This window comes from Acanthisitta chloris, unplaced genomic scaffold (genome assembly GCF_000695815.1).
Source record: "Acanthisitta chloris isolate BGI_N310 unplaced genomic scaffold, ASM69581v1 scaffold17254, whole genome shotgun sequence".
NCBI classification, from domain to species: Eukaryota; Metazoa; Chordata; class Aves; order Passeriformes; family Acanthisittidae; genus Acanthisitta; species Acanthisitta chloris.
This window is the reverse complement of record NW_008670035.1, coordinates 73,657-84,743: the sequence shown is the minus strand read 5'-3', so window position 1 is coordinate 84,743 and position 11,087 is coordinate 73,657. Positions and strand designations below refer to the sequence as shown.

Here is an 11,087-nt window from a genome sequence, read left to right as displayed (position 1 = left end):
TGGCCCATCCATTACAAGGCTTCAGCCAGCAGCACAGACACCTGTGAGAAGCCAGGTGGGAGAGGAGGGCTCAGATGGCTGGAACTGCCCTCTCTCAGCATGAGCAATCATCAGCACCATGCAACACTCTGTTCTCTCTCCTGTAATCCCACTTCTCCAGACAGGGTGACAAGCTCCCATGACCAGATGTCTGCAAACCCAGCGGCCCCAGGAATGCTCTGCACAGCCTGATGGATCCTGCCCCATTAGTAAGGAGTGCTGGAATGTGCTGGATGGACTGGGATCCCTCAAAGATGTTAAATACGCCAGCTCTGGGCTGCCTCCCACTCACAGCCTGTGAGAGCTGACAACCCTGACTGAAGCCCCAGAGGTGCTGGCATCCTGCCTATAATTATCTAAGCCCGCCACCTTCCCCAGTCAGAGAGGAAGCAATAAAACAGGGAAGTGGACAAGTCCAGCTGCTCTAATCAGCCCCGGCAGGATGCACAGACTTAAAGCCAAGCTGGAGGCTATTAGCACCCAGTGCTGTGCTTTTGCTCAGCCACACTGGCATTCCCAGGAGGGCCCTTCCCCAGCCCTGCCCTGTGCAGACCAAATTCTGCCCTGTGGGTGTGAAGGTTCCCCTAATCCACACGAAGGGCAGCTCCTTGCTTCTTGTGGTCTGGGAATGGATGGGGTCCCACTCCCTTCCCAGCAGGTTTCTGACCTGCAGCAGAGGTGGGACATGTGCTCTACCTTTGGTGGAGTATTATACCCTCAGTGGGAGCAGGGTCAGCTGATGTCTCTTGCTTGCCCATCTCACTGGTCACCCTGCCATGCCTCCCTGCAGCAGGAGGATCATCCGTGCACATGGATGATTCCTAGCTTGTACCATAGGACTCAGCAAGCAGCTTCTCTCCTCTAGCTTTGCTGCGCCAACCCTCTCACCCCCTTTCCCGGGCCTCTTTGAGTTGTTTACTCATTCTACGGTTTCTCCCTGCAGGAATTACAACAGTGAGACATTGTGGTAAGTGGTATGGTTTGAAAACCTAGACAAGAGAGATGGACGGACACCTTCTCTAGCCCCTAAAGCCTTTCCTGCTCACTGGGTGTTCCTTATTTCTTCCAGGACTGACAGCTGAGTGTCCCAGTTACAGCCCTGGCCTCTGTATCAGCCAAAGCAGGGGAATACTGCAAAGCCCTGTGACCTATCCCATTGTTAGAGGTATGAGCTGGGTACCCAGACTGGTGGGGAAAGAAGTACTCACTAGCCAGGCACAGCCATGGACTGACACTTCATGCCAGCAACAGCTGGGTTTTATGACACAGTCAAAATGTGATCATCAGGGAAAATATACAGTTGTAATGATTCTCAACTAGTGAGAATCACTGTGGGACTGCAACTGGCACTACTTTGCAAGCAACAGTTTCAGGCACTGTAAGCAAGTGGGGCAAGATATGGCAGTAGGAGTCCCCTCCTGAGCAAGCACAACACCATCAGTGCTTGGGATTGTTTGGCACCACCTGGCTGTGCCCTCCTCTCCTTGTCCTGGGGAGCAAGTTTCAGAGAACATCCTCATTACATGCTGCTTCATTCAGGAGCTGATGGATGGGAGACTCAAGCCAGCTGGCTGATTTAGAAGGCCTTTGCATGGTCTCTGCCCCTGCCCCGTGCATCCAACCTGTATCCCAGAACACCTGTGCAGTCTGTGCTATGCTGCAGACTTGGCCACTTCTCTCCCAACCCACTGCACATCCCAGTCTGGTGCCAGGCATTCTGCTGCCTGGACTTTCTCCCCATCCCCTTCATGAGGGCTGGCTGCATTTTGGCTGGGAGCACAGCCACCCACCAGCCACTCACCATCCCTACCCCACATCAGCGCCCCTGGGAGTGTGTAGATGCTGACCCCCAGCCACAAGATGTGCCCCAGCCAGGCACCGCAGTCACAGTGCCCCCTTGCCCCTGCAGATCCTTTGCACTCACGTACTTTCTGGATTTTCCTGATCTGGTCTGAAAGTGTGTCTAACAGGCGTGTTTTCAGGAAATCTGTCACTTTGGCCACTCGGCCATCAATGTAGTAACTAGAAGGAAAATAAGAAGACAAGGATCAGACAGCGGGGAGTAGATCTATCCCAAAACCATGTCCTTCCATCCCACTGTTGTCCCATGCCAAGAAGCCTCCTTTGCTCTGGGGAATTCCCTGCTTGCACCCTGTCCTGTCCCGGCCCTCTGTCTGTGCCTGTCTGGCAGATGCTTCAATCTCCAAAAGAGGGCGTAAGGTGGATGCACCCCAAATACTGAACATCCTGCACTGCAGGAACCATGGAAAGTTTTGCAATTTCTTAACGTTTCCTGGTCAAACTGTGCAAGCAGAATGGCAAAGGCTGGAAGCAAAATGCTACGTACAAAGGCTTGGCAGCCCCCTCACACCACCTGCACTTTCCTTGCTCACTCTCCCAGCAAAATCCATAGCTGAATCCTCCACTTAAGAAATGTTGTGGCTATTACCTGCAGAGAAAGTCCTGCTCTCACAGAGTACCTTCTGCTCTGGGAATGCCAGGGAGCATTTCCCATACAGGGGGCTGATTCCTGCTCTCCACGTGCTTGCTTATATCAAGCACAGCTATAGTACTGCCCACCACAATGTGAATCATCTGCCTCTAAGCATGAGAGGAAGGCTCTGAAATGCTTCAATATTGGCTCCTGGCTCCAGGACATAAGGTAAAGCAGCCTGTCCTGGAGTGCACACACCCTGTGGCTGGAGGTAATCTCAACCTGCTCCTCCTGAGGAAGTGTCTTGGGCTGGCATCTCTGTCCCATGCGAGATGCAGTGGCAGCCCTTGCACATCTCCCAGAGGCTCCTCCCAGCACTGCAGGGACACCAGGATGCCTGCTGCAGCATGCATTGGCATATCCCTGGGGCAGCCCTTTTCCTGATAAATAGGTTTTACAAGAGATATTTTCAGAACCTTCTCCTCCCAAATCTGCAGTGTGCATCAGCCTCTCTGCACAGCAAGCCCTGGATCACGTTGGAGCCATGTTGGAGGTTCCCAGGAATTACAGCAGCTCTGGATAGGGCTCACAGGGCTCAGTCACTGCCTCCCATCCCTCTCTGGAGCCAGAAATCAAGGAGTTCACCAGAGTTACACATACCCTTCTCCCTCTGCAGGTATCAGTGCAGCCATAGGTGCTGGGATGCATAACGCACTAAAGACCTGGGGTCTGAAGAAGGCTAGATTCACCTTCCCAGGGCTGATTTCTCCATAACATGCAACTCATCTGCACCAGCGAGCAGCTGTAGTAGTCACAGTGGCTGCTTCACTTGGGTGCTGGAATGCAGGAGCATTCCCAGAGGATGCCTTGGGCTAGCTCATCCTCAGCTAGAGCACCTGGCACACGTGCAACACGCATGAGTGTTCAGAGAGGATTTTTGTGTCTCACTGGTCCAAGTCAGTAACTGTTCCAGAGCAGAAGTGCATTACAGGCTCAACTTGCAAATGCATTAAATGAGAAGAACCTCCTGTCAACCTTCCCCCAGGCATGTGGTCTCTGCTATGTCCCCAGCAAAGCATGGGAACATGCCAGGCACACCCCAACATTGTGTGACCTGGGGAAGGAGGAAAGAGGCATATCTGTATGTCTGTGGTGACTGGAAGGTGCTAAGGGCAGAGATTATCTCCAGGGACGAATTACAAATTGTTCAAAATCATTCCTATCACTTATACACTATTGAACCACAGGCTGCCAGGAAAAGAGCAGATCTGTAAGCAGCAGGCAGTGGTGGGGTTTACACAGATTACTTTTTTAGACAAAATTACAAAGTAATGGACTCTGGGGATGGCAGATGTTTGGATTTTAGCACAGCACTTAAAAACTGAACAGAAACGACTTTTTCAGACTGCTGTGGACGAAAAACCCCATCACCTGGGCCAAAAGCTGGCTGAAAGGCCATAAAAAGAAGGTTGAACTGACAGGGAAAAGATGGAGTTACAGATACCTCAGTCTGTGTATGACCCCTCCAATACATCAGGCTTTCTACAGGGTTTAGCTTGTTGGCACAAGCCAATATGGTCCCAGCGCCCAGGATAAACCCCTTGGAGAGCAAAGATAGGTTTGCACCTCCTCATCACTTTCTTCAAGCACAAGGTGTACTCTGACCTACAGCTCCAGTACCAAGGGGAGAGGACCAGGAGTACCAGAGATATTTACTCATTCTACATTCAGGAGTATACTCATACTCATTCTCATTCAGGAATAACCCTAGACGAAACTCTGCCCCTCCACAGAGAGGAGGCAGCCTGGGAAGGTGCTGCTGTGATGAGCACAGCCCAGACCCTACAGGGAAGAGAAATACCCTGGGATAGTGCCATGGTCACATTTTTTTGACACCTTCATTAACAATGCAGAGAAACAGCGACTAGTAGAGGGATGAAGAGCAGAAATAAACCTGCTTTGGTTTCAGAAGATCTTGGTAGCATGTCTCCTGAGAGAATGAGGAGGAGAAGACCTCAGCTTTGGGTATTTAAGCAGAGCATGAAGGCAATTATGAGCTTCAGTAAGATGGGCAAGGATTTCTCGCAGATCTGCCTGGGAAGTTCTCGGTCACTAACAGGTACTTTCAGTCTCCTCAGATGGGGAAAGAGGGAAAAATGGCACCAGTTGCACAAGGCTTGCAAGGAAGAGAGAGGAATTGAGGTCTGTGCTATAACCTAGTTACTCAGGAATGGGTGAGCCGTTTCCAGCTGTAGGCTTCATCTCATTGAGATGAGGGCTCTCCCTTCCGGAAAGTCTAGCCGTCAATAAAGGCAGTATAGAAATCCACAAAAATCCAAACAATTGTCAGGCCTTTAAAGCAGCAGAGAAGTTCATTAGGCATGGATCATTCCCAGGAGCAAAGGCTGCATCTTTGCTGATATTTATAATGACTCAGTGCACTTGACTTTAAAATGAAAACCAACCCTAAACCAGTTGCAACTCTTCAACTTTCTAAAAAGCCAGCAGCAACTACAGAGAGCTCCAGCGCTTAAAAGTACCTCCCCAGACAGCTGAGCTGAGCCAGTCTTGAGGACTGCAGCACCCACATCCTCCTCTCTGTGTCTGGCAAGGTCTGAGTGCCAAAAACCAGACCCTCCCCAGCATGGGCAGGATTCTCTTGCAACCACAACTCTGCAGAGGCAGAGGACATAAAGCTCATGGACCAGCTATTCATCTCCAGCACAGGCTGGAAGATCTTTCAGTCAGCTCTGGGTATGGTGCAGCACCAGAGCTCGCCCCAAAGCCTAGGAGACATCAGCATAGGCACTGACCATGCTGTTTCTCATAATACAGGAGAGAATAGGTACAGGCAATTATATACAGAGCTGAGTCATCATGTCTCCCAGTTTGATGCCACTATCTCCATATAAAAACAATCTGCAGGAACATGAGAAGAGCCAGCCAAGGAAAAGAGGGATCTAGCAACTAAATCCCAGATGAGGCATATCTCAGAGGAAAGGCCATGTACATCCACTTTGAGTGTCCTATTATACTATACAAAGCTGAGGTCAGTTCTCCCCCTTCTGCCTACATCACCCCATTTCTAAAAACCCACTTGAATATGCCCTAGAAACCCAGGATTGGATCAGTGCAAAGAGAGGTGTGACTGGGCCACTCTGGAGGTGGCCGAACTGGAGCGCGGTGCAGGGGGAGGACTTGGCCAAGGGCTGGGCAAGAATTTGTGCCACCATTAGGAAATGTGCCACCCCAATTCCCGGCCCCCATCCCTGGCTGCAACTGTAGCATAGGACACAGACAAGAGCTGGGAACAGTACTGAGGCAGGGCTGTGCCAGTCAGAAATGCCCTTACCAGTCAGAAATGCCCTTGCTCTGGGGCAGGCTACAAGGCCAGGCTGCACACAGCTCCCCAGTACCTCCTAGAGAGGGACAGTGCCAGGTACCAGGGTGCTTGGGCTATCCTGGGGCTGGCTACACGACTTGGTCCTCTCACCTCTTGTTCTGCATTTAAAATGGTTTGCTGGAAACATCCACAATTTGCTGCGCATTGTCCTATGTTTAACGAAGGCAGTGCACTGGCTCCTGGGCAGCTGGTTTCATTTACCTCCTCCTTAATTTTAAAGAGAAACCTTTACCCCTATTATCTGAACTCTTCTTCTGTTGCAGTTAATTACATTAAAGCCCGTTTCCCAAAGCTCAGGAATTTCCGGATCTACTTTGTTGCCTGCTGCTACAGGGAGAGTCTGCTAGGAATTAGGGCATTCGCCTGCTGGGGACGCTGAGCAGGGCAGATCCCCACCGACAGCATGACTCCCTGCTGCCACCGCAGCTGTGAAACGAGACACCTCGGCTGACAGGTGGCCCTGATTCCTGAACATCTTCCTGAGGAGAGGGCAGAGCCCCTGTCTGCCGCACAGGACACAGGGCAGCCCCACTGCTCCTCCTGGAGAGGAACGGCAGGATGTGACCTCTTCCCTCCAGGGAAGGACCTGCAGACACATAAGAGAGGTGCTGCCCACTCCAGTCAACTACTAAATACCCTGATGAATAATGACTGTGGGCTGCTCTCTGGCCCCAAAGGCACAACTCACCCATGCCTTTTTCTTCCCATAGACAGTTGCCTTTGCCCAGCACACTGGTGTGAGCCATGTCTGGCCCATGCCATCTGCCCAGCCATGCCCTGGGATTGCCTGGCACTGTGTTGGTGGCCATGGCCATGATGCTGCCAGGGGCTGTTCCCTCTGTCAGTGAAGACAATGGAAAGCCAGTGGACATAGCTATGTCCTGACCAGATTTATTTACAGGTGGAGATGGGTCAGAGATTCCTTCGTACAACCCCTCGCTCCAGGCATAACCTCTGAAGGCACAGCATTCCGAGCGCTCACAGCAAGGTGATGCAAGCCCAGATAGATACTCTTTGTATGTACATTGGTGTGTGTGCACATGCTGGGCAACTACCTCCTGGCACCTTTGGGAAATCTGCCCTCTGCTACTGCTCATGAGCATCTCCACTTGCATGCTCAACATGACTAAGTCAGATGAGATATCACCCAAACCAAGCTAGGCAAAAGCATTTTAAGCAACATCTCACACGTGCCTGTGTGGCTTGCCATCTCTGATTTGCCACATAGGGCAAGTGACTTTCTGTCTTGGAACAAAGTATGGTATTCTCCAAGGAGCCACACGGATAGATGTCCTCTGGCATTGAAGACACAAATATTTACTTTCCCCATAAGTAATAGGGATTTGTGCTTCAGAGGCAGCATTGAATAAGGATTTTCCCATTAAATATGCCAAACTTGGAGTTGTGTAAAAGACTTCAAATGGAAAACCAGTCATACAGACTGAGAGAAGACACCCAGTGATGGAACTGGGCACAGCAAGCAGGCGATGTCTTCTCCGTGTATGAGGATGTCAGACAGAGCAAAGGGATGGCTGTGGGGAGGATTCTGAGCAGAGGAAACCCACATCCAAAGGCTGAGGGGTCTGAATTTACTCATAACGAAACATAACAAACTAAATTATCAGAGAAATGCCAAAACACTCAGGGCCACTGTCACACCCTCCTTTAGTGGAAATTCCCTGAGTGCTTCGAAGCCATTCACACATCCCTCTCCAGCAAATTCTTTCTGAAAAGGAAGACACATATGCTGAGTTACGTGTGTAAGTGAAACCATACTCAGGCTGGCAAGGCTGCTTCTTTCCACTCGGTGTCACTTTTCTGTAATATATATTTCAGATATATTCTGTTTTCACAGAGAGAATAGGGATCCCTGCAATATATTCCCTTCTCAATTCCCTTTCTGGATTGAGCATAGCCTTTTCAAAGGAATAACAGATTTGACAAATTTATAACCAATATCCCAGGAGAATGTTAGGGTTTGGAACCGAAATATTCATACTTGAAGTTAGACAGCAATTTAGTTTCCTGCTAATAATTTTCTTCTTGGATACAAAGGGACTTGTTTTGTTTTGTTTTGCTCTTTGGAGCAGAGGGATGAGACACTGTTTTGACATTTATTCATAAACAGTACAGAAGCCCAGCTCGGAGCTGTGGCCATTGCCAGTCCTCAGAATTGCATACAGGTGCAATCTCCAGAGCTGCAAACCCTGGCTGAGAGAAAAGCAGCTCCTATGCTGCAGTGGAAAAGGGGCAGCAGGCAGCGTCTCAGCTCTTGTGAGGAGCTGCACCAGCTCTTCCACTCGCTGGCTGCTGCTTCAGCGTGGCCACTCAGCACCAGAGCCGACGAGCACTTCATGCTGACCCTACAAGTGGAGCTTTCAAAGCAGTCATGCAGGCAGATTCCCTGCACACCAGATGAAACTCCACATCTGAAGTCTGGAAGTTTGTTCCTTCAACTCATCCAAGGGCTTGGCTCAGTGATCAAGCCCTGTTGCAGAAAGCAGATTCCTGGACTAAGTAAATGCGATCAGCACATCGTGTAATCATGAAAAGCAAACTCCCAGCTGAGACATAGATCATCATTGCACAGCATGAGCCTGTAAGTAACACAAATCCAGCTCCAAATGCTCTGCTACCCCACTGTCCCCATTGCAGCAAGCTGCTGCTGCCTGTCAGGGAAGCTCCAGGAGCTGAACACCCAAGCATCACTGAGGCAAGCCAAGCTCCAGGAATGGGACTTATCCCATGCTGGTCATGCCTGGTGTTATAAACCACTCTGGGATGCCAACAGCTGCTTCTGCAGGAGGCTCCAAGGTTAACACACTGACACAGAGGCCGTGGGTGCCCTTACAAGAAAGCCTCAAGTCTTAAAACCCATTGAACTCTATTTAAAAACAAGTCTCCAAATGGGCTTTACAAGAGAAGGACTTTACAAACGCCAATGCTGCACTTCAACAAAGCTACCTGAGCACCCCATGAAGGGTCACCATGGAGAATCAGGTTGGGAACAAGCCTTGTGGGCAGCACACGCAAGCTCATCTTGGACTAAGGCCTTGGCTCCCATGCTCAAGGCCAGTTTAACACAGCGTGACAGCAAATCCACTTTTTCTGAGAACAGAAGGGGTCTCACCAGAGTTCTTTGCTCCAGTGAATGCTTGTCCCTCAAATGTGTCAGCAGGAGAGTCCTGCCTGCCCCACAAATCCTTTTGCTATCGGTTTTGGCAGTTGCTGCTGTGCTTGCACACATTTGCACTGGCATTTGCACTCCTGCTGCAGTGAGCCACAGCCTGCTGGGGAACCTACCTCTGGCCACAGTATGCAAACTGGGGCAGGTGGAAATAAGAGGACAAAAAATATGTTTATGGATTTTCCCTCAAATAAGAAAACCTTTCCCTCCACTTGGTACTCATTACACTCAGAGCTACAGTTCAGAGTTTGCTTTGCTCTTCTGAACTGCAACACATCCAGAAAACAGGAGGAAAATCAGGTATCAGCATATCAATGGCAGCCCCAGCTGGGCTAGGATCTTGGATGTTCACCCCCTTTCCATTGATATCTGTTCCTGGGCCTCCACCTGCAGTGTAGGACACAGTGGTGTGTCTACAAGCACCCTTACAAAATGGAGTGGGGACTGGGGTGTTATGTGTTTACCACTGGACTAAGCAGCCTCTCCCTTCTCTGAACAAACCCATTTAGCTTCTGGTCAGTGGGCACGAGGAGGCAGTGACTGGGGTGAAAGGAAAAGGGCTTTCACATAGTCCCATACATCTGTCACATGTGACCTTCCTGATGTCCCTACCCCAGCCACCCCCAGAGCTGCCTGTCCTCCCAGCTGCCTCTGGGGACTCGGCAGTCCAGTGCAGGGCTCTGTTTCCAGTAATCTGGCAGGCCAGGCATGCAGGCAGTGGTATTTTTAGTCTGTGCCTCAGCTGCAGAAGTAAAGTTTAATACATCCACTCCTGTAATTGTTCAAGAGGCTCCAGAAGGAAGGGCAGAGCCTCTTTCACCTGTTTAAATGCAGCAGGGGGACAGAGGAGGTGGCTGTAGCACATCTCTCTGCTTTGTCACCCAGATAGTTCACCAGCTCTGTTCCCAGCATCTGTGATCACTGCACTTAGTGTTGGAAAGAAGAAGGAATGGTGAATACCTACTGTTGCCAGGTAACAGCATCCACCGTGCCACCAGCCACTTTCATGAACCTATAGGAAAAAGAGGAAGAAACCATTTAAGACCATATAAACCGTATATGAGAGTGTTGTTACAGGGGAAATCTTGAACCAACCAATGCCCTTTGATATCAAAGGTGGCCACTGCACCCACAAATACTTTCTAATGGAGCCTTTGTGTCTTTAAATAGAAGGAATAGATTCTACTCAATACAAGTACTTGTAAGCAAGCACAGCTGAGAACAGTAGAGTGAAACTCAGCTGGCTGCAGGACTCTGGGCATCATTTTGGGGCAGGTGGGGAGAGCTTTAGGAGCACAACAGCATTTCAGTAACAAGGTCTTGAGGCATATACTAAGTTCTGTGACTTTAACAACTCTCAAGCAATTGAAGAAAAAGTTTTATATGTCCATGTTAAAAGGAGATACTTCTTCTCCCCAGAGTGAGGACTGGAAAATGAAAGAAAATGGAAATAAAACCCTGCAAAGCTGTTAGATGCAAAAGTGCCACCTCCAGCTCAGAAAGCTCCTGTGCCTTAGAGGATGCGAGAAAAGTTGGACAAATACTGCTAAGTGGTTTCCTTTTTTTTTTTGACTCGTTCTTTGGCACTGGCTGTTAGAATATTGATGGGATTTAACTTGGCTGCACTTTTTGGTTTGTCACATTGGTATGATTAACCACAGCATTTTCATGGACAATGTTAATGTGAGTTATTATAGGTATTCATCTCTTGTTCGCTTGTGACCTAATTACCTTGAAGAAAATACGCCTCTTCCAGACAACTCCTATTTGAATCAGGCTTAGGCTACACAGGCCTACCTGCTTACACTGCTAATCTCAAACCCAAAGCAATTCCTAACTCTAGGGATCATATGCAACCACCCCAGCCGCAGCCTGTAGCTCCAGAGGTCCTTCCCTGACTTCCTAGTCCAGCAATCCAAACTCCAGCTTGGAAAACTGCAGCTCCCACAAGGAAGCCCAAGCAGTTCCTATATTCTTATGTTTAGGGGCACAGATGATGCTGTATTATCTTGGGCTGGATTTTA

General features: G+C 49.6%; 1 protein-coding gene across 1 annotated transcript in view; it reads right to left on the bottom strand.

Moving 5' to 3' along the window:
* Nucleotides 1-11,087, bottom strand: part of HPSE2 (heparanase 2 (inactive)) — a 98,289-nt gene that overhangs the window by 15,433 nt on the left and 71,769 nt on the right. The window contains exons 5-6 of the mRNA XM_009073539.1: nucleotides 10,028-10,075; nucleotides 1,968-2,061 (exon numbers count right to left, since the gene is read on the bottom strand). Coding sequence (XP_009071787.1) covers nucleotides 1,968-2,061; nucleotides 10,028-10,075 — 142 coding nt within the window. The remainder of the gene's footprint in view (nucleotides 1-1,967; nucleotides 2,062-10,027; nucleotides 10,076-11,087) is intronic.